The 21,296-nt window shown below is 44.3% G+C and overlaps 10 protein-coding genes across 10 annotated transcripts; 3 read left to right on the top strand and 7 right to left on the bottom strand.

Moving 5' to 3' along the window:
• Positions 1–1,044: 1,044 nt before the first annotated feature.
• Positions 1,045–2,186, bottom strand: AGABI2DRAFT_120814 (hypothetical protein; the record flags this gene model as incomplete). The annotated part of the gene is made up of 4 exons (XM_006463945.1): positions 1,045–1,355; positions 1,421–1,606; positions 1,663–1,750; positions 1,806–2,186. 4 exons carry the CDS (start codon positions 2,184–2,186, stop codon positions 1,045–1,047), a joined length of 966 nt encoding a protein of 321 aa, XP_006464008.1.
• A 1,499-nt stretch (positions 2,187–3,685) lies between these two features.
• Positions 3,686–4,908, bottom strand: AGABI2DRAFT_194621 (hypothetical protein). The gene is made up of 4 exons (XM_006463946.1): positions 4,675–4,908; positions 4,555–4,618; positions 4,137–4,500; positions 3,686–4,074 (listed from the first exon to the last, which is right to left on the bottom strand). Exons 1-4 carry the CDS (start codon positions 4,851–4,853, stop codon positions 3,833–3,835), a joined length of 849 nt encoding a protein of 282 aa, XP_006464009.1. The 5' UTR covers positions 4,854–4,908; the 3' UTR covers positions 3,686–3,832.
• Positions 4,909–6,993: 2,085 nt separating this feature from the next.
• Positions 6,994–7,200, bottom strand: AGABI2DRAFT_153008 (hypothetical protein; the record flags this gene model as incomplete). Its single annotated transcript, XM_006463947.1, has 1 exon — positions 6,994–7,200. One exon carries the CDS (start codon positions 7,198–7,200, stop codon positions 6,994–6,996), a length of 207 nt encoding a protein of 68 aa, XP_006464010.1.
• A 128-nt stretch (positions 7,201–7,328) lies between these two features.
• AGABI2DRAFT_194622 (hypothetical protein) lies at positions 7,329–7,865 on the bottom strand (the record flags this gene model as incomplete). Its single annotated transcript, XM_006463948.1, has 3 exons — positions 7,575–7,865; positions 7,399–7,521; positions 7,329–7,348 (listed from the first exon to the last, which is right to left on the bottom strand). Coding segments are annotated over exons 1-3 (417 nt in total), but the record flags the coding sequence as incomplete, so codon positions are not given.
• A 524-nt stretch (positions 7,866–8,389) lies between these two features.
• On the bottom strand, positions 8,390–9,483 carry AGABI2DRAFT_145166 (hypothetical protein; the record flags this gene model as incomplete). Its single annotated transcript, XM_006463949.1, has 4 exons — positions 8,390–8,588; positions 8,646–8,793; positions 8,846–9,050; positions 9,109–9,483. 4 exons carry the CDS (start codon positions 9,481–9,483, stop codon positions 8,390–8,392), a joined length of 927 nt encoding a protein of 308 aa, XP_006464012.1.
• Positions 9,484–9,732: 249 nt separating this feature from the next.
• Positions 9,733–11,263, bottom strand: AGABI2DRAFT_209023 (hypothetical protein; the record flags this gene model as incomplete). Its single annotated transcript, XM_006463950.1, has 7 exons — positions 9,733–9,994; positions 10,066–10,238; positions 10,289–10,552; positions 10,608–10,736; positions 10,785–10,967; positions 11,024–11,075; positions 11,130–11,263. The coding sequence occupies 7 exons, from the start codon at positions 11,261–11,263 to the stop codon at positions 9,862–9,864; spliced, it is 1,068 nt and encodes a 355-aa protein (XP_006464013.1). The 3' UTR covers positions 9,733–9,861.
• A 259-nt stretch (positions 11,264–11,522) lies between these two features.
• On the top strand, positions 11,523–12,667 carry AGABI2DRAFT_194625 (hypothetical protein). The gene is made up of 5 exons (XM_006463951.1): positions 11,523–11,588; positions 11,730–11,864; positions 11,917–11,968; positions 12,072–12,248; positions 12,305–12,667. The coding sequence occupies exons 2-5, from the start codon at positions 11,731–11,733 to the stop codon at positions 12,452–12,454; spliced, it is 513 nt and encodes a 170-aa protein (XP_006464014.1). The 5' UTR covers positions 11,523–11,588; position 11,730; the 3' UTR covers positions 12,455–12,667.
• Positions 12,668–13,383: 716 nt separating this feature from the next.
• AGABI2DRAFT_145169 (hypothetical protein) lies at positions 13,384–14,834 on the top strand (the record flags this gene model as incomplete). The annotated part of the gene is made up of 12 exons (XM_006463952.1): positions 13,384–13,441; positions 13,517–13,548; positions 13,612–13,613; positions 13,671–13,732; positions 13,803–13,934; positions 14,017–14,081; positions 14,153–14,269; positions 14,334–14,382; positions 14,412–14,452; positions 14,506–14,531; positions 14,595–14,730; positions 14,799–14,834. 12 exons carry the CDS (start codon positions 13,384–13,386, stop codon positions 14,832–14,834), a joined length of 756 nt encoding a protein of 251 aa, XP_006464015.1.
• A 547-nt stretch (positions 14,835–15,381) lies between these two features.
• AGABI2DRAFT_209029 (hypothetical protein) lies at positions 15,382–17,432 on the bottom strand (the record flags this gene model as incomplete). The annotated part of the gene is made up of 10 exons (XM_006463953.1): positions 15,382–15,629; positions 15,685–15,740; positions 15,791–16,075; positions 16,133–16,296; positions 16,358–16,447; positions 16,500–16,550; positions 16,715–16,833; positions 16,892–16,907; positions 16,971–17,045; positions 17,133–17,432. The coding sequence occupies 10 exons, from the start codon at positions 17,430–17,432 to the stop codon at positions 15,556–15,558; spliced, it is 1,230 nt and encodes a 409-aa protein (XP_006464016.1). The 3' UTR covers positions 15,382–15,555.
• An 824-nt stretch (positions 17,433–18,256) lies between these two features.
• Positions 18,257–20,684, top strand: AGABI2DRAFT_120820 (hypothetical protein; the record flags this gene model as incomplete). The annotated part of the gene is made up of 9 exons (XM_006463954.1): positions 18,257–18,584; positions 18,639–18,784; positions 18,834–19,028; positions 19,080–19,107; positions 19,158–19,309; positions 19,363–19,560; positions 19,606–19,792; positions 19,840–19,959; positions 20,014–20,684. The coding sequence occupies 9 exons, from the start codon at positions 18,257–18,259 to the stop codon at positions 20,682–20,684; spliced, it is 2,025 nt and encodes a 674-aa protein (XP_006464017.1).
• Positions 20,685–21,296: the final 612 nt, after the last annotated feature.

A 21,296-nucleotide genomic window follows, 5' to 3' on the forward strand; every position in this document is an offset into this window, starting at 1 on the left:
TGCGCCTCGTCCATTTATATTCAGAGAGCCTATTTTTATGTTGGCTCTCGTATCTTTTTGCGGCGCACTTAGAAGGGAGTGCTCATTTCGGGTTCTATTCCGTCTTCTTATGCCGTTGCTGTTTCTAGAGTTTTCATGGGTCTCATCTCGTTCATTGTTTTGTAGTTCACTCCTTATATTTTCGGCAGTCTCGAGATGATGGCCCAGGTCTCCGCCAAGGGATAACCCCGTTGTTTCATTGGGAGCTAGACCGGCAGCCTGGTTTTCGCTTCCTCCACTTCGGGGGCCAGACGTGTTTAGTACCGTGTGCAAGGTTAGGGTTTCATCAATAGATATTTCGTTTGTAGTTGTAGTAGCCAGAAGTTCACTCCAGGGGTAGGCCAGCCTTTCTGGGGTGTGCGTGTTTTATAGAGGAGAACCCGCAAGGAAAAACTTTCGTCTATAACGGCTCATAGTGTTTAGAGGGGCCGGTTGCCGTTTTAAGGAAGAGACAGTGCCTCACCGTGACAGGCTTTCCCTTACTTCGGTGGTTTAGAGCCACCTCCATAGGTATATTTGGGCCTGACAGTGATATCTCCGGTCCCTCAGGTGGGTTATTGACATCAGAGACCATCGCCAACTTATACAGGGTGTTGTACGTTTCGCACACGTTGTATTAGGCTGGGTTAGGTATGATCATTAGATGTCTTTGTGGTGTGCAGAGCTGTGCACGTCTTTTGAGGTGTGTAAGACTAATTTCAGACATGGGGATGACAGAGAAGAAGTATCATTTATTGAGTAGAGCTGTTTAAAAACGTCGGCCTCTAGTTATAGCGTGTCCCCTGCCTCTATTACCCCTACCCGCTTTACCACCTCTCTTCGTGTTCAAAAACCAGGGAATCTCATCATCTATAGGGTTCATCCATCCTGGAATTACGGGGAAGGGGCATTCTGCTTTCATGTGGTCGCGTGACTTGGTCGCGTGACTTGCACATCTGGCATCCATAGTTTTCTGGTCCTGTCGCAGGTTGGCCGGTGCCGTATCCAGTAGTCGGATAGCTTATCTCAAGGAGGCGCGAGATGAAGCGGTTGAAGGATTGTATGGAGGAGAAAGAGGGCATCTTGGAAGAGAATACTTTCCAGACGTGGGATGGGCCCTTTGGGTCGGAGAGTTTGTAGAGGGAGACATTTACTTCTCGTATGAAGAGGTCCAGTTCCAGCCCAGCACGAGATGGAATTGTTGACGAAACCACCAGCGTGGGCATCTCTAGCCAGGTAAAAGATCAAGTTCATGATGGTCCATATAGTCAACAGGGCATATGATTCAACCAGCATGGCGACAATACTCAAGTAATGAGCCGAAGCTTCCGTTTTGCCTGGTGGTTATAGTACTGAGTCTTCCGCTTTCGACCAAATCGTTTCGAACGCTAAAAATACACACCTATGACTTTGATATGTTGCCATCGAACAAGCATCAAACGTAAAATGACTACTGAGGTCATAAAGATTGTGCTTGCGGAAGACAACCCCAATGTCATTACAACTACTATTCTGCTCAATTGAGGTGTAGTGGCGAAGTTTGGAATAAAATTTGTAAATGCGACGACGATGTTCAAGGTGTATGACACTGAAGGACAAATTCTTTTTATAGTAGATCAAGATGGATATATTGAATTGGCTTACCGGTATAAGCCAGATAAAGCGCTACAGACAGAGTTGTGATGGGTAGAAAATAACGAGTTCCACTCCAGACAACCCAAACTCGCCATACCTGGTGTGAGAGATAAAAACATGAGTGTTATACCAATCAGATTCATTGAACTCACTAGTACGCCTGTTGCCACAATTTCTTCTATCAAGGCAATAATCAAATCTATCATCGCAGTTTTCACTGTATGAAGCTGTGCTTGGACACCAAGTGGACCACCGGGCAGGTGGCTATACTCGATATAGACTAATTGCATGTAGCGGTTGATAAGGACTACATCCATTGTTGCACATATGATCATCACTGAAGTCAGGCCAAAAGTAAAAACCGTTCGTTTCTTTATTCTTCCATCGAGGTTCCGAGCCTGGCGGTAGGTCAGTCGAGCGCAGAGATAGTAAAGCATGACGGAAAAAGTGTATAGGACTGCCAGGACGGTTGTGGATGAAAAGAGGTCGACCGCCTCTGTGGCCTTCGTGCTGGCTGGAATGTCGTCGCTCATCGTAAGTTTCGATAGAGACGGTACTGTGGAGCGTGGGGCTTCTTATACTTCAAGTTTCGCCCATACTTACTCGTGAAAAATATAGAATAGATTGTAGACGATTGTCAAATGTTGGAGCAACGATTGATGTACACCGGTAGTCTTTATTTTGGTGTGGTCGTGGGATAAATGAGGCAAATTTGTGAAAACACATGCCAAAATGGAAGAGCATCGTAGCTCAACGTCAACCTCTGTTCTTGTTTAAAAACATGTATTGGGCCATTTGCCATATTTGACCTGATACTTAGCACCCCAATTTCCGGCGACCTTACTTCTGACTCTCCCATCTTAATCTTAGCCTCCCACCACCTACGTTTCACAATCCATCATCTGTCATATAAATCCCAGGACTATCTTCGTAAATCCACTTAGATAGATTTTCGTCTGTCAATTCATTACCATTCTTCCTCGAATATTCTCACTTCTTACATCAAGTTCGCTCGGGAGTTTTTTAGTCTAATTTCTTCGACTCCCCGATTAAGGCTTTACTTAACCACGCGTGAACCGCCAGTTTTTCCCCGCTGAACTACAGATAGTTCAGACGTCCAGCGCCCATCGATCTATAGTCGTACTAGTAGTACATGGCATGCGACAGACACAGCTCCTGGCGCTGAAGGCCTGAGTCAATAGAAGCCTGACGCAGAATTCACGAGAACTTCGGCATCATTTGGTTACCAACAATATATATAAGACAAAGTACTAAACAATTGCAATGATCAAATGTGATAGAAGTGTTACCATCCTTAGGCACTTTTTCACAGTCATTATCTGGGTCATACGACGCATGCTTCAAGTCGGTACCGCTTTCTCTCCCAAGCATAAGAACTCGAGAATACATTCGGGCCTCAAGATACTTGAGGTTAGCGCAACAGGCTCTGTGGATACTTGGCACAATCACAGGGTTCTTGATTATGCCGAGTTTAATGGATCCACCGACAGATTAGGACTCAAATCAAGGCGCTTGAGAGCATAACGCCTCACATAGTCATCTCACCCTATTTCACATGTACCAGAAAGTTATCTTTTCACGTCGCGAGATAGGACAATTTTATACCATCTCTCCGTCGTCCGACAGCCTCCGATAGCTCAGCTTCTGACCATGACTTTCTCCCTTCCCATTCATGCATACATTCAGCCAACGGATCACCGTCGGTGCCTACCGTGAATGGTCCAACCCGAGCCAACCCGTTGATCTCAACAGCACAGCTCTATCAGTGGACAAATTTACAAAGGAGCTCTATCTATATATAATAGACTTTCGGCAACCCCTGTGTTACTTCCCGTTCCAGATACTGCTGGAATTGCGATATGGCCACTTGTATTCCACTAAATCCAATTGATCCAACATTCGTTATTCAATTTGCCGACTTTTTACAGTCTATCCGACAAGACATATAAATTATTCTACGCACAGCAAAAGAGTGACAAGGGACAACAAAAAGACATTAACAAGCTTCGTCACCAAGACCACGCAAGTTCCAAAGGGGATATCGATAAGCAGTGGGTAAAAAAAAAAATGGCATCCTGGTTAGAATGCCGTCTAAAATGCGTTTGAATGAACAAAAGAAAACATGCTTCGCGTATACGTCTCTTTCCATTTTTTCTTATCATTTGCTGACAGATTTCGAGGGAACGAATAACCAATACAGGGTCACCAATATCCGGAAACCTGTCCCCACGCCCAAAGCACCGGATGTCCCCAACTCGGCTTGAATCGCACGACTGGTGAACGCTCCAAGGAAAAGAGCGCCGGCAGCTATGAGACGATGATCTCGAGACATCACTTTTTTACGGATGTTGAAAAGACCAGGGTCGGTGATGAGTTCAACCCAGACGGTCGTTAATACAACTGTAATGCGCAAAACTAAATCAGCATATATGCGCTATTTTTAAGGAAGAAAATGACTCAACTGGTTGTCCCGAATTGAGTATTCAATCGCTTTCCCAAGATACCCTGAAGACCCAAACTGGCACTTAGCGGAGCCAAGCCGACAAATGTCAAAAATTTCGTCCATGCAGGGTTTTCTCTTTCATCCGATACACCATCTTGCCCTGATTTCCAAAAGGCTATTGCGGCAGCCATGGTTAAGAGTGTTTGGATGAATGTACCAGCCATGAGCCAGATACGTTTGTGAGGACCAATTTTATCACCAATACGGCCGAGTGCGGCGCCGAATTGGAAAGAAATGAGGGAGGTGAGAGCTTGTTGGTCGGGTCTACGGAGGCTTCTGCCATTGTTGGACTTTTCCCAGAGACGAGCTATGGCCAAAGCGAGCTGAGAAAAAGTTATAATTCGATTCTACGGGTAGAGATGCAACTAGCTACGCACCTGAGCAAAATTTCCGGTTTGAAACCCACACCACACGAAAATGGCGGAGAAGGATATCACATCACTGATTTACCATTTCGTCTGAATTTTGTTAACAAGAAACTAGAAAAAAAGGCGTACATGTAGCCTGTCATGAAACAATATGCGGCCAGAGGTCCTACAGTCTCCTTAGGATCGACATCCAGCATAAGATACTGCCATAGCGAGATCGATTTTCTCGGCTGGTTAGCTCGCTCGATGTCTGTGTTCGAACTGTTGTCCGAGACGGTGATAGAGGCCTTGTTGGCGACGTGGGGCATCGGTATAAACGAGTGACGGGGTGAAAGCAGAAGGAGAGCGTTATTTGACTTGTCCGAGGGGACTCTGGCTGAGCGGAAGCCCGAACTCCGATCTGGTCTAGTGCCGGTTTTCCCACGGTCTCTTGCATGCTTGGCTACTTATCACCGCTCAAACAGCCCTCTAGTGCGTCTTTAGTCTCCCTGGTACTATATACTTGGCAGGTGTAAGGTTACTTGGCTCTTCTGCTGTACATAACATGCCACCAACATGCCACCCCTCGGCTCTTGGCAGGTCGATCACCGGCCAATGCAAGGCATCGAGTTTTCTGCTGAGAAATATATATACGAGGGTCGGGCGTCGAATTAACGTTAACTGCTTTCATACTTGCATTTTTGACTTTGACTTGGCAAGCAAATTTTCTTGCTGGGTCCGGCTTGAGTGGACTTTGACTCGACATTTTCGAGGTAACCGTATTTCCACTACCATTCCACCATTCATTAATCGGTCATACCTTCATATCTTCAGCCGCATTCACTTGTATCGCCTAAACCAAATCCAACCAACAAGCGTATAAATTGATTTTCTCGGTACCATTCGGGAACATAAGCATCGTTCGTGAAGTTTGAGTAGCCGTGGATCTGGGTATATGTAAGTACGAATATGTATTGTGTACCCTGTGTGGTACGAGTAATTACGCTTCTAAATATAAAAATAAATGCTTGTTGGTTTACTCGCCAAGCGGTTGGTATCTCCGTAAATCCTTTCGGTTGAAGTTTCTTTGTACAAGTCGTCTCCAAATGCCGCGCCACAGCAGTGGTGCAACATTGGAATCCAAGGCAAACCTCCTTCACCACTTTCAAATTTCCAACTGTTATCAACCATCCACCCGAACCAAGTACTTCAACAACTCGGCGTCGCCCAACCTCGTTTGTTGAACAAATTAAAAATAGACGACGAAAAGGATCAATGTGGCGGTCGGTCAATTGAAAATCCCCACGTGAAAGTATGGGTCGATTGAAGAGATAATAACTATATGGATGAGAAAAGCGCCTATAAGTTGTTTGAGAAAAAAGAACCCGGAACATCATGAGCCTGAGAACGCGTTAACATAGAGGTGTGTACCATTTTTCTCTAAGAAGCTTGAGTCATATGGGCTTAAGTCTCCAAGAGAAAATAAAAAGAGGAAACCGCGTTGGTAACACCGCATTGCCCATTATATATTATCTAGCGAAAGGCGCAACATGAGCGGGGTCAAGCAGGTCAAGCCCGCTCAGCGACTTGATAAGCGCTGATAAGACAAACCCTCCAGTTTTAATCTTAATCTTTCCCGTATCTCCCCGATCATTCCGATATACCTCAGATTGAAACCAATGCCGTTATTACTGCCGGGGAATGACTCGGCTGGCTACTTTAAATTCGGCCCGATAACCGTTTGAAATTTAAAGTCGCCGCGAAGTCTTCCTGTACACCGTTACACTAGAAGGTGGCATCCAAGAAATCTTGGCCGTCCGTCGTTTGAAATATGTTGCAATACATCACTCTAAAAACGACCCTCGGTCCGGTGGCAGGCGCAACGTCTAGGCCGTTGGAGAAGTTCTTGACTTGGTATACATGATACCACGCACAATCGTGATTTTGAACGCCCATATCGTCTATTTCTCTCTCTCTTTCTGAACGTCTGACAGTGAGTTCAGTTACTCACCGGATATGCCAAGCCAGCTTCAAGTATATACGTGAAAGGGCGGAATTTTCAAAATATCGGGTCAGTTCCAAGAATTCACTATGGCAAGGATCATCTCAATGGCCGACATTGAGTAACGGACTCTGCGCTACCATATATATATAACTGAAGTATGCGTCGCCACGAGAAGCAAAACTTGGATTTTTTTTCTTGTCGATTGATGGCTCGTCGCATTGAGAAAGATAGAACGTCGGTCGCGTCATGAGGAAAAAACTTCTCGCTATACATATGATTCGTCTCTTCTTGCGGAGTAGCTTTATATGCTAAAATGTATTCCGGACATAGTCCATCGCGATGAACGCGCTGTGACAAACAGCTTCACTCAACTCACCCCTCTATAGTGAAAACTACGCAGATAGATGCTTCGACCAAGTCACCAAACAAAGAAAAATTGACTACTTCGCCTATCAATTCATCAATCACGGTGATGTGCATATCTTGCTCCCATCTAACATATTCCTCAGCTCATCCACACTGATCCTGATAAAATCATCAAGCAAATCGTCAAAAACTATTTCGTACTGTTTCCGGATAGTGCAGTACGATGCAACCTGATAGGTGATCTCCTCGGTCTCGTCTGGATACAGAACAAACCGTTTACCAGCCAGGGAATCGAAACTGGCCATGAAACGTGTCATTTCCTCCGGGGTCAGACTTCTGGAGTGCTGTGCGGGTTCAACAATTGAGCATGATGCGGCTGATGAACTAGAAGTTGCAGAAAGAGTCATGGAAGAGCTAAAGGTTTCTGGCAGGGTAGAAAGAAGTTGTTGTTGACTTTGTTCAATGAGTTAAGCTTGAATGGAAGTAGAGTAGTAATTACTTACTTGTGGATTTCTATCATTCTTTTATCAATGGCAGTGGCAACATGTTCCTCAGGCCGTAGAGGCATCTTACATATTATAAGACACATGAGGCCAGCATGAGATGCATGTTGAACAATAATTCGACTGACAAAACACAGTTATCATTGTAGCGTACAAAAACACGCAAGATCGCTCACTCAACAAAATCGTTGATTTCCCTGCAGCACAACGTCTCACACATCTTGAGGTAATTTTCAGTCTGATCTCGAGGTGGACGCCAGTTAGGACCAATTGGGTGTGGACTATTCTTTCCCCCATCGAATCGCGCCAATGCGGCTTGATACTCGACCTGGTTTGCGTAAAAGACGTCATTTTGGTCGTTGAATATACGTTTGAAGTAGGCATACTGCCGCATAACTTCATCGATGAATTCAAGGTCATTTGCAGACAGGCGAGTTCGACGTGCAGGCATGGTACTAGCGAGCGAGAAAAGCAAAAACCAATGAACAGCTGATATGCATCTATGTATTATATTAAGCAGAGACAGTTTTTCCCACGGGATAAACACAAGTGAAAGCTGAGCGCTGATTGGTTGGTGATCGCATGAAGCCTTTCTATTGGCTATTCGAGTCGGCTCACCATCCATTATGACGGAGCGGTGAGATTACAATTCTTTGGATGTGAAAGTGATTCAAGAAAATTCGAACTTGAAAGAAAGAGTGAATATCTTGTCGAGTCCTACGGAGACGTTTGGTATCATCTAAAACGCAAATATCCTCTGGTGGAAATTGTACATAAATGTTCCTTTCTGATTCTAACCTCACAGCATTAAAGAAACATAAATAAAACCAGTTTTCTGCCGGTCGCGACCACGGTGCACTCGTACCGAGCTTGCATATCAAAACCCATCAACTTTATTTTTGCAAATGAACAAATCATTCTCTCCGATTACTTCATGACTATGGCGGACCTAGAAAGGAAACATATGTTAACAACTCGAGTTACGAATCAACTAAGTGAGAATTACCCAATGCGCAATGATTTTTGTTAGTAAAGCGAAAACTTCCCTCTCAAGTTCAAGTGTGACAGGATCCACTAGCTTGATTATTTCCGACTGAAAATACATGCCTCCGTCGCCGTCATCGTTCAATTGGAGAATGAGAAACATCCATTCGTGAGAGTTGGTTATAACTCCTCTGATAACTTTTTTTCTATTTCATTTTTTTTTTTTCATCAGAAGAACTCGGATTCTGTTATTGATAACTCACCCTAAGCACATTGCGCAAGCGTACATCTCAAGAATAGCTTGTGGAATTTTGAGTTTGAGATCCTTCTCTCCATCAACCGCTTGAACAAAAAGAAAGTTGGTTGGATATTCTCGCAAACACGAGAGATCAAAACCATCCGATGTAAGAACTACCCCATAAATGATTATAAAGGAAAAAGGGATTCGTTAAAAGCTACTCACAGTCTACCTCTGACATCCCGGGGAAGCCTGAACAGTCGATGAAACCAGCTACACGATAGAATTGTCCATCTCTCGCACCCGAGACGCGAGCATTTTCGGTTTGAGTAATCGTAAAATTTTCTCGAGACATATCACCAGGTCGACTTGTCATAGCGAGGACGCGTGTAAACACCGGATCTATCCAATGGAGAACCGCCCTTCGAGTCTAATCCAATGAACAATTCAGAAAGACAAGAGATCCTCTTAGGAAAAAAGACGCTTACGGCAAAAATATGCCTCTGACTGATCCTCAGTAATGATTGAAACGTTTCTTCTTCAGTCCAAAGCCCCTCACCAAAATTCCAATCCGGGGTGACAATTGGCGATTGGGTATCAGACTTCATTTCGAGAGTGCCTGAACAAGTAATCTGGAATTTATGGCCCAAGTGATCAGATATAACAGCCCATCCAAGCATGCACATGAGACGATCGAGGTTTTCCTGGAGTGATTTGATCTGAGCGACTTTCAGTTGGTCAACGTCATCACCATCCAGTGAGTTCTCTGCTTCGGCAAGTTCATCGGCAAGTCCAGTAGCTAGTTTTTCCAAAATTTCGAGTTCTGGGTCTGGCGAACGGTTGGATGGAGGCTCTGCGCTCATTGTAAGATATTGAAGGATGGAGGGAAGAATGAATGAAGGGACAATAAATCCTGTTATTGTTAATAACGCCACACAATGCAAACCTATCAGATCTTCAGGATCAGATTCAAGTTCCCACGACCGTCATTTGGGAAGATTCCCTGGCATTCTGGCACCGAGCTCGCAGTGAGGGTTTTAATGGTCATTCGACTAGTAGACTTTAAGTGAGGCGCACAGATGGGACGAATAACCAAACCACGGTCACGCGTTCTCCGTGTTATATTCTTCACTTCTCATTTCTAGAGTCCCGGTGCGGAATCATTATCGTACAATTGAATTACATACTACAGCGCAAAGAAAAAACAACGGAAAAAGTTTTGAAACAGCACAATCAAATGTTCAACCAATGGCCATATCAGTCACCTGTGATAACTCCTCTACTTTGACTTGAAAATTGGGTCGCTTTGAGAAAATAACATCTTTCAAAACTTGTGCTATAAGTCCATGTTGCGCTTCCGCCGCAATCTTCGTGCTACATTATATCAAAATAACAAAAGATCAGAGATTCTGTAAATTCTTGCGAGTGACTGAAAGTAACATTACCTATCTTTGACACTCTTCGCCAATGGATTATCTTCTTTCTTCTTTTCCTCTTTTTCCTTCCCTTCTCTATCCTTTAGCGGAGGTGCTGTTGCTCTGGTACCAGAAACCGCTGATTGTGCTTTGGCGAGTTTTTGATGAAGATCGTTAAGTTGCGACACTGCATACGCTCGGTTCTGATGATTATCAGAATCACAAATTTTTAGGAATGGGAAAATGAACGCACGGAGATGAGTGGACTTTGACTAAGGGTGTTAACCCAATATTTATTCCAAAGCATAGCCAAAAGATCATTATCGAGACTCGATTTGAAAATCTCAACATCTAATGGATAGTATTGATTCGCGTGAACACCGAAATCTTCGATCTTGTTTAGAGGGATGGATTGATATTCAGATGCGGCGGCACTGGGTGGAGTGTAGTTTTCAGGATAAGTTCGGAATGCTCCAATATCAACTTTTCCAGCGGAGATGGTACGGTTGGGATCAATCTTTATAAAAGGTTGGGCTGTGATGAGGAATGAAGGAGGAAGTTGATGAACGTACTACTACGGCGACGAATGGATCTTGGTATTTCTGATTGTTGAGTTGAGTGTTAACGTCTATACCAGATAACCAACATCCGTATCCTGGATGAGAATGATACCATCCAATGGCGTTTTCTAGACGTCCAACCTACAAAAAGCATTAGAAGGATCAGTATGATACCTGAGAACGACGGACCTTTTCACTCTTGTCTATGTACTCCACCATGTATTCGTTTGCCTCGTTGGCGGCATTTACACGAGTTTCTGTGCCTTGTACAGGAAGAGCGAAAGAGTCCATGATCACCAAAGAGTTTCCGATGACTTTGCCTTGCATTAGACCCATGATTTCGTGTGGTACACCTGAACGCGCATGGATAACCTACACAATACGTTTATCAACAATCAACACGCAAGATACATCAACCTAGAATTCACCATCTTGATCAAAGCTACTGCGGAGATCTTGCATGATTTGAAGTAATGAGGACTATGAACCTCAGTCTAACAATGGGCTGTCTCTTTTTAGAGCGCTTTGACTCACTCTTTGCTCCACGGCGACTCGCGGTTTATCTTCTTGTTCGCTTCAACATCGAATCTAAATATTTCGTCCTGTGGTGAAACTTCAAGGATATTATTGTTTAGAGAAAAGGACTTGAGGGCGACCTTGGAAGACATGGGACATGACAGCCATCAAAAGCGCACAACTCAATCGTGATGTTTGGCTGCTGCCTTGGATGCAAACAACACGAGTTTGGAACCGCATACTTGGCTCGTTGAAAAAGACAAAATCTTGTAGTAATTTTGCTTAGGAATTGCGACTTGAACAATGGATTCCATCGCATCATTAATTGTAGCTTCTAGTTACTTACTTACCAGTGCTGGGGTGAGGTCGGCCGAAGCCGAGTGATCTTGCCAAACAAGAGCCAAACAAACACTGCTGTCGCCCCCGACAAATCTGAGCCATCGTCAAGACCTCAAGCAACCGGCGTCCGTCATCCAAGTGAGTTTTCCTGCTGGATCGCCTTCAGAACGTCTGTTTTCGACCTGCATTGTCTGGCATTCTCGCCGTTCTGGATGGGTGGATGCATACGACCCGGATCGGATGACACTTGGAATTTGAGCTGATGTTTTTGCTTCGCAGAATGGGTATCCAAGAATTCCAAGTCATCGGCCGCCATCTCCCCACCGAGTCGGACCCCAACCCCAAAATCTACCGCATGCGCATCTTTGCGCCCAACGAGGTCGTCGCAAAGTCACGTTTCTGGTATTTCCTTAGGTGCGTCTTTCAGCCCGATTGAGTTATCGACCGTATCTCAGTTCCCTCCTAGGCAACTCAGCAAGGTCAAGAAGGCCAGTGGAGAGATTATCGGTGTGAACGTTGTGTGTACTCTTGATGTCCCTTGCAGCCCTCAAGAGGCAAGCGGAATGGGGTTTACTGACCAGGCGGATGAATGCGTTTTCGTCGCATCTCTCCATTTTATAGATCCTAGAAAAGAGGCCTCTGAGAGTCAAGAACTTTGGTATCTGGCTCCGATACGATTCTCGTTCGGGAACACACAACATGTACAAGGAGTTCCGTGAACTTTCCCGTGCCGATGCCGTCAAGAGTCTCTACCAAGATATGGCTGCTCGTCACCGTGCTCGTTTCCGGTCGATTCATGTATGTTGCTGTATTGTTTTTGAAATAATTTCTTTCTAATAAACGTGTTTGTATAGATTCTTCGCGTTGTTGAAGTCGAGAAAGCCGATGACATCCGTCGCCCCTACATCAAACAACTCCTTACTCCCAACCTCAAGTTCCCTCTTCCCCACCGCATCAGGAAGGCTCGCTCTACCTTTGTTGCAAAGCGCCCGTCTACTTTCTAGGCCGCTACTTGGATGATGGGATTGGTGGTTTATTCCGAGTGGAGTATGGTTGTATGTCAAAATCTGTGACGATCAAGTACATATACAAGTCGATCCTATATGTTCGGGGTCAACATTTGCTCAGATGCGTGAATGTACATCTTCCGAGGGGTGTCGCTCTGCTCCGACATGGAGAGCGGAAATAAGTCAAATCCCTTTATGAAGACAATGCAGACAGGCTCCTATCAAACACATAGTTAATCAGACATGATATCACGGGCTGTGAGCATCTTTTAACTTACCACATTCTCCGCTGCCGCCGAACAGCCTTCACATCCAATGAGTAATTATCTAACATTAGAGCTGTACGTTCCTTGACTTCAAATCAATGATACCTTGACTGATGCTCGGACAACGGTCACAAAGAAGCTTTGCCTGTTATATCTTCCTCTGCGACTGAGACCAATAGATGTCTTCCGAAAACGCCAGGTTATACTGTGTATAGAAGGCTAAGCGTATCATTGGTAGGCAGTGCCCTGGCCCCTTTCCCTCTCCTCATGTGGAGCTGGAGTGTTTCATCCCTGAGAGACTCGCCTCGATCCATGATAGTAAGTTTTTCACAAGAGAAGACCTTTTAAAAGGTTGAGTGGATTCGTGATTGTTCCCCGACTCCGAGGGAGCTGAAAGAGCTCCTTTTGTTCGTTGACGAAGCTTGTCGCGACAGGCGTTATGGAATCCCCCTCATCTAGTTTCTTTATTGACGCTCATATCAATCGTTATCTATCAGGTAAGTCCCTCGAAAAATTCAATTAATTTGTTTAAATATCCGTTTAGCGGTGTCCGTTTCGATAATACTCTATGACCACTTTATCACCTTCGATGAAGAATATAAAAGAGTGTGGATGAACAATAACATTCATCGCCATCGCACTAAGGAGACATTATGGAAAATGGCGTATTTGATTTGTAGATACGCTTCGGATTGCGTTTTGATTGTTACGGCTTATAGTGAGTTTGAATCACGATTTTTTTTTTTTTTTTTTGGCTCGTTGATTGATCGATGGATGTGTTTGGGGATTGTAGTGTTGAGTGGGAGTGTGGAATTGAGTATCGCGGTATGTTGTGATTAACTTGACCATGAATTTTCTGATTTAATGTCACCCTTTTTTTTTCTTTAGATGTAAATGATTTTATCGTTGTAGATCTCTCTACGATTGCTGAAACGATTGTTTTTTAGATGTCGTGGTTGGATATGGTGTTTTATCTGGTTGGGATTCTGTTTCATCGCTTTCACTCAAGGTGAATTTGAATCCCATGTCACAAACAAACAAACAAAAAAATATTAAGTATCGCCCCCTTTTTATTTCAGTACTCGTAGGCCATCGTATTCATACACTTTGGGAACATCGAAAATCCATCAAACGTATCATTTTCGGGGTATTCATCATCGTTACCCTCGGAACAGGCGTCCTAGCCGTTCTAGCTAGCGTAGAAATGCAATGTCAGTCCTCTTTCTCCACCTAACACTACCACTACCCAAAAGTATACTAACCTTTAAATTCCAGCCAATATTATGTATATAGACTTTGCACGATCCTGCTTTTTCAAGAAAAAATCAAATTTCGTGACATTGAGTATTAGTCTTATGGTGAGCAGAAACTGTTTTTTTTTGCTTTCCCTTCTTGTGAGGTTCTGGAACTGAAATATATGATATGAAAGGTGGCTTTTGATTTATTCTTGGTTATTATGGCTATTGGTAACGCACTGGATAGGCCACGAATGAAGAATGGAGAAGTTTTGGCTAGGCTTAATAGAGATGGTGGTTTATCTTTTTTGGTACAGATGTTTTCTTTTGATCATTGATGACGTGGAACTGATAATCTTTTTTTTTTTTTTGAAGGGACTTCTCGGTGAGGCATTATTTGCGTGTGCGACGGAGTTAGCAGATGGTTTGACCTACGATCTTTTTCCTCGACAGTTTTGCTCTTTGTAGCATTATGCTTGAGTATCTGGGGCAGGGTGAGAAACGAAAGATATATCTTTATACTGGAATTAACTTGTTTTTTTAACAGTTGATGACCAGTTATATGTTTCTCCCGTAAGTGTTTTCAAAGTTTCGTCAATCGACCTAGACAATATCAATGCAATAACACGCGAATAGACCCACTTGGGCGCTCTCGTCCGTCATCACTTCAAGACTATATTATCGTGTTAATAAATCAAAAAAGAAGATTTCTAGAAGGAGAGAAAGGGAGATTGGGGTGGTTGGTAGAAGTAGGAATTCAGAGTATCAAACGGTAAGCTACTCTTATTTTCGTTTGTTCGGCTGACCTTGTTAATCCCCCCTTTTTTTTTGTATACATAGGTTGGGACTAGACAATCAGTCGTGGCCCTGATTTAAAAGATCCACGCTGAAAACTCATCTCCAGGATAAACGCACAAAAAAAACAACACTAAAAGGCGGTCATGCAACGCCACACCTCGCTTTCTTGGATTCATTTCTGTTATCTTCTGATGTATTTCTGGCATTCTGTATCATATTAACAACAAAGCAATTTCGAACCGAACCAACTGTTATCTTATCTCATTCAAATTTACCACCCTCTTCTTCCTTCCTTCGTTCTTCCAGAATAATGATCCTTTCGATATTGATGACCCTTTCATGTCGCCCTAGCATCCCCTCTCTATCATACATTGCAGTACATTTCAGTTTTTCATTCCGCACAGCAGACTTGTTGTGCATTCACCATAGTCGAATTCACAGATCCGAATTGTCTTTGTCACAGAGACCATCTCCAATCTAATTAAGTATACTAAGTAGTTTCGTGGTTAAAAATGCGGCGGAACATGCGCTATTTATAGCTGTCGTGGCGGCGAGGAAGAGGAATACAGTTCTTCTTTTGTACCGTTCTGTAGAGCACTCATAAGGTGGCTAGGTCGAAGTTGGATACGCGATCATGTATCATTTTAAAGCTAATCATACAATGTAATAACATAAATAACAACCTACTTACATGCAAACGATATTTGCCCCGCCATCAAATTCTCCAAGGACTACAAATGGAACAAGGTGTCGCGGGTCCTGAGCGACTTGAAGATCTTCTTCGAAACCAAAACTTGAATTACTGTGTAAAGGCACCCGTAATAGGACAACCTTGCAACACCGCAGCTGCTTTAAGTACCTCTTCTCTGGCAACTGCAAACACTAGGTGAATATTTCCAACGCTCTCTTGTGATATCCACAAACGTACCTGTTTCCAGCTTTATCGGACCCACTTCCTCAAGCCTATATCCTTCGGAGCGGAGCCTGTAGACGACCGATTTAGGTGAGACGGTAGAAAGACACAGCATACTCACGATTTGCTGGGAATATGGCTATGGATCTTCATTAAAACAAGGAAACGGTCCCAGGCCCTTCCTAAAAGCGTGCTAGACTCCGGTTTGTACCAAGGCAGTACCGTGTATTTCGTAGGATGCATTCTCGGATTGATCGTACCATCCGGATTTTTCAAAAAGTCCAACAACACAGGATGCCGGTAATTGGAATCGGAGCGCGGGAGCATCAGCCATCTCTGAACGAACGAAATTGAATAGAGGACGCTCCGAAGAAAGAGATGGTTGTACCAAGGTTGGGCTGGTTTCCTGTAGTAGACGAGTTAGACAACTAGGTGGAGGAAAGGCTTGCGGAACACGTAGTACATCATAGCAATGCGAACGGGTTCGTCGAGCAAGCAGGTTGACAAATTTTCAGCCCAACGACGTAATCCGAAGACATTGGGCACGGAATAAAGAAGTTCCCCCATTGTGTAGCCGGCAACCGCGCTGTTGATAGGATCCGCGACCATATACTGCTTTTCGTAGGCCTAACGGGCTTGAATGAGTATACTGTATATGATGTTTATTAATTGAGAGGAGATAACACACCCTGGACCAAAGCTTCATGCTCTCTAGAGATTCTGGAATATCCCGAATTCCCATTCGTTTACCGATTTCCACCCAGAAAATGTAATACGCCTATCAATGGGGTATAAGAATAGAAGTAAAGTATCTGTGAACGATAACACACATGTTCTTCCAATGGTGACAAGGTACGCCATCCATATTTTCTTGCCCATACCTATAGTATTTGATATAAGCAGAGTTAACAACGCGTAGGACTCAACGACGCCTTACCATTGGCTCAACAATGAAAAGAATGAGGGTATAGAGAAAATCGTCGTTTGACTAAAGGAAGGACGGTTGAGGTAAGGAGAAAAGAATGGTTCGTATTTGAGTGCTCACTATATTGTACCTCGAATGCAAGTAATTGACCCGTGCAAGAGCAATCATGGCACGAGGATCGATCTCACCAGTCCTGTCTTCTGTTGCATATCCGGATATAGGGCAGCCCACCCAGGTAGCTGCGCATAGCAATTATCAGTGGATGTGCGGTTTAACCAAGCTGGTAATGAGGTTCACAGATGAGGATTTCCGTCTGCGAACAGTGATTTACGGTAAGCGAGTAACACTAGTGTAATTTTATATTCGTGACACTCACATCGGCATATCGTCTGGATATTGTATCGCTCCCCTTCAACTGTTTTGTAGCGGCTAATAACTTCGAGATTGATGGCTGGTACAAAATAAAAATAGAATTAGTCAAACTCACATATGCTCAAAAACCCAAGAAGAACAAGAAACGTGAACAGAAACGACTCACGATACCGTACGTTTTGAACAAGGCAAACGCAAGGGAGTAGCCGAGGAGACGTGGCATATCGTACATGGCTGACACCCTCATAATTTTCTGCGCATCTTCAGGTGTCAACTTCCCAGCCTCGTACTTGTGCTGGTATTTCTTGTGCACTTCCCTGTACCGTTTAAACCTTAGCAGCTGCACGAATGAGAGATAGCCGATGAATAAAGCCGCGATGCCCGTCGTTAGGGTTATTGGTTTAACTTGAAGCACATTGGAGACATGGGGAACGGTAGCGTCCAAGGCTTGGCTGAAACTAATCATCCTGAGGAATGGAGTGAGAGGGAAGCGAGAAAGGCTCCGAGCTCCTCGTTTTATACAACCTCAAACCTCAAGGGGCATCAGCAGTATCCCTGGTTCAGTTCGGTTCAGGGGCCCCACTAATAATAAACAATATGACAAAGTGATGAATTTGATATTACTTTTTAATAGAATGATATTGCTCATTTATATATTAATTGCTGGAGAACAGCGTAACAATCACTGGCGTAGAGACTCAACCCCGAAAAAAAGGACTTACATACGACATATCTGCATATTCTTCGCGTTGGTATTGCGGTTTCTGTTACAATGTTAGGAGTAATGCCCCAAATAACATCTTGTAAAAGAATTGATGGAACCGCGCCTTGGCAACACAGCACCGGATGGGTCCATTGATCGTGATCCAAAAAGAGATTGATTGCGTTCTACATATAGCCTCATGTAGCTGCTTAAGAATCTTTAAGAATGCATAAATACAAACCAAGATCGGATTACACATTGTGTATGACTTGCGAACACAACCTTGGTCCTCAAATACAAGTAGACCTCTACAAGGAAAGGTAGAAAAAGGAGAGGACCTCCCGGAATATGATTGACGCGCCGTTACATTTGTTTGAGTACGGGTCGGGATTATTTTGATGCTAAGTTTTCGAAGTAAGATATTGGCAGGAATGATCATAGGTCGAGCTCCTTCAGTTTTCGTAATTCATGACACACGGTGCATATTGTGGAAGTCGATTTGCCTAACCTTTTATGGATGTCGTGGGAAAGGTATACCAAATAGGTCTCTCGAGTTTGTTCACATCTGTCCTTATCCTCGTCGTATCATGGCCAATTTTGCAGAGCTCAAGGCTGCCAGAGACCGACGAAAAGTACAAAGCTCGTTTATAGACAACCCAAACTCCTTGGAAGACGGTGCAAAAGCCGATGTTCGTGCCCGAAACGCCGACGTCAAGCCAACGTTAGTGGATTCCTCCGATGCAACCAAAATCACTCCAGATATACTTGAACAGCCATCGTTTGCCTCCGAACAGCCGAGAAAAACCGAAAATGAAGTGGATTTGAGTATCTATCACTCTTTGCCTGCTGATTTGGAGGTGCGATGGACCGAAACGCGAGGACGTGGAATATGGAGTCGAGAAAAGAGACGTAGAGGTCTGTGGTTTTTTCCAGCTTTCTTTCCGTTTCTAATAATCTAATGTCTCGTAGGTGAAATAATATTTACTGAAGTGCAACAATCCGCCGCTTTGTCCACTGGCCTGTTGGCTACCCATTGCTCAGCATGCTTCGTTGAGGCCAGTGGCGTGCCACTGAAGCGCTGCCCCACTTGCCGTATTATACATTATTGCGACTCAGTAAGGTCTTCTTCACTCCAAAGTTAAGAGAGGAACTCAAGTAGGCTAGGAATGTCAATCGCGAGATTGGACACTACACAAGCGCGAATGCCCGGCCCTGCAGAAATGGGCAACGTCAGTCCCCTCCCCGTCCCCGGAGACATCAGAAGACAAAAAACAAGGGAAAGTAATACCCAGCGATGCCATACGTGCTCTTGGGAGAATGTTGTGGAGAAAACAGAAGAAGGGATTGAGCGGTGACTGGGTTCGTATGGGACTTTTCGCAGCTTACCAGCTCATTTCATATCATTCCTAGGCAAAACAAGTGGACACGATGCAATCTCGTAAGTGTGTATCATTTCATTTAATCAAACCTTGTTTAGCTTTCTTGCAGATCGTGCCAGGCTCTCCAGTAATGAAAAGTCGTCCCAGCTCCACACACATATGGTCCACGCCCTTGTTCGATACCTTGGCCTTGAGTCCCTGGACGAATTCTCCTCTTACGGCATTGACTCTATCGCCGGGCTTGTCGACCTTGTCTCGCGTGTGAGTGTTACACTTTCTCGGTTATGATAATTTCCCGTTAACTTTACAGACAGTTCACGACTAATGCGTTCACGGTAGCGTCTCCGACCCTTACGCCGATCGGCGTCAGCATCTCTCCTATCATTGCTCTTTTCAACCACTCTTGCGCGCCGAACGCAGTGCCTGTTTTCCCTCGTGCACCACACAACGCTAAAGCGAATGAGCCGATGGCGTCTGTTATCACATTAAGAGACATTCCTGCAAATGAGGAGGTGAGTAGTAAAACTAAATTTTATATATCTCTCTGAAAGGTTCAGGTCGTAATTTCCTACATAGACACGACGCTTACGAAACGAGAACGTCAGAAGGCATTAAAAGAAACATACTACTTCACATGTAGCTGCTCCTTGTGCGAAAAACCTCGCGATGGAGCATATGTGGATTCACGCGAAAGCTTGTATTGCCCAAAAAATTGTGGTGGTCTTTGTTGGTTGCCGACGGAAGGTTCGCTGTCCTCGATTACCGTGAACGACCTGCTGATGTCTCGTCAGATGACCCCCTTGCTCGCTGCGCAAAGTGTGGGACCGTTGTGAAAGACTCGGATGCTATACTTGATGTGATTAGAATTGGGTTTGTAGCTCTGAAAAAAGTTAATAAGATCCAAATTTCCGGTGGGTGATTTACTTGTCACGGATATACAATGATTAAGTCCCATCTTCCTCCAGATCCTCAAAAAGCTATTCAACTAACCACAAATCTTATTCGTATTCTTGCGTCTGCTCGCGTCTGCCCATTTACCCAACCGCTCCTCGCTCTTTCTCGTCTAAATACCACGCTCCTCATCTCGAACTATCGTTCACCATTTGACCCTAACGTCGTTGAAATCAGTTCACCAGAGATTCAGGAACAGCGTCAAACTAACCAGGAAGATATTTCGGCGTTGAGTCAAGCGCAGAACCAGTTGGATGAGACCATCCAGTCGGCAAAAAGAACCACTATGGGGTTGAACCGATTATTGCCGTTTGGTCATCCAATTCGGGCATTGGCTCTCACTGAACTTGGAAAGCTTTTAATTGTCGACGAGCCAGATCCCAAACACCTCAAGGAGAAGTCGGATATCTCATCTGTTGCCCCTTCCGGTTCATCCTCACTACCCCAGCTAGCCGGAACTGCGAAATACCCACCCTCAGGACCTCAGCGACTGAAGTTAGCTTACGAGACACTGGTTAGTGCAAGAAGAGAATTGATAGTTGGGTTTGGAGGAGGGAAGAATGAAGGTGGACAAGTAGGAATGGAAGTTAGGAAGATTTTGGTTGAAATCGAGAAGGAATTGGGAGTTTGGAAAGAGGGTATCAGGGGTGCGATAGCGGATCTGCCGAAAACGACCGGGAAATAGCTGTCTCTACGAGGGTATTGGCCATAGCCTTTAACCACTCAGTACAAAATGTCAATATGATGCTACCACCGCATCCAGTAATATGTTTGAGATTCGATGTACAACCTTTTCATGTTAAAGCGAGACTTCAAGCAAAGGTTGGCTAAAAATAGCCGCTAGTAAGGTCATTCATTGATCATCAATGGGAACCATTCTTGAATCAATCCAAGCAACAAGTTATCATCATACTTAGAAGAGATTTAACGAGACGTACGCACCCATGGTCGTCATCATCGTAAATACTTTCCCCCGACTTTTAGGCCTTGGCCAGATGAAATCACGTGCTGAACATGCTTAAGTAATGTTGCGGCGATGATTGGCATCCCCAGGGCAAACGATAGAGCATTGAATACTTTCATGCCACATGGAAGGAAAGAAGCAACTCGTTTGTAGTCTTAACAGCAATTGTAGCTCATGGCAGAAGACAAGAAGCAATACTGTATGCGACAGAAGAGACTTGGCCCCCGGTGGCTGAGGAATAATATGATTCGTGGTCATGGGTAAGCCGATCATGTATGAGCATTGTGTCAGGATAACTAACAAATATTATCCTGGTAAGTCGATTGATTAATT

Source organism: Agaricus bisporus, assembly GCF_000300575.1.
Source record: "Agaricus bisporus var. bisporus H97 unplaced genomic scaffold AGABI2scaffold_9, whole genome shotgun sequence".
In the NCBI taxonomy this organism is placed as follows: Eukaryota; Fungi; Basidiomycota; class Agaricomycetes; order Agaricales; family Agaricaceae; genus Agaricus; species Agaricus bisporus.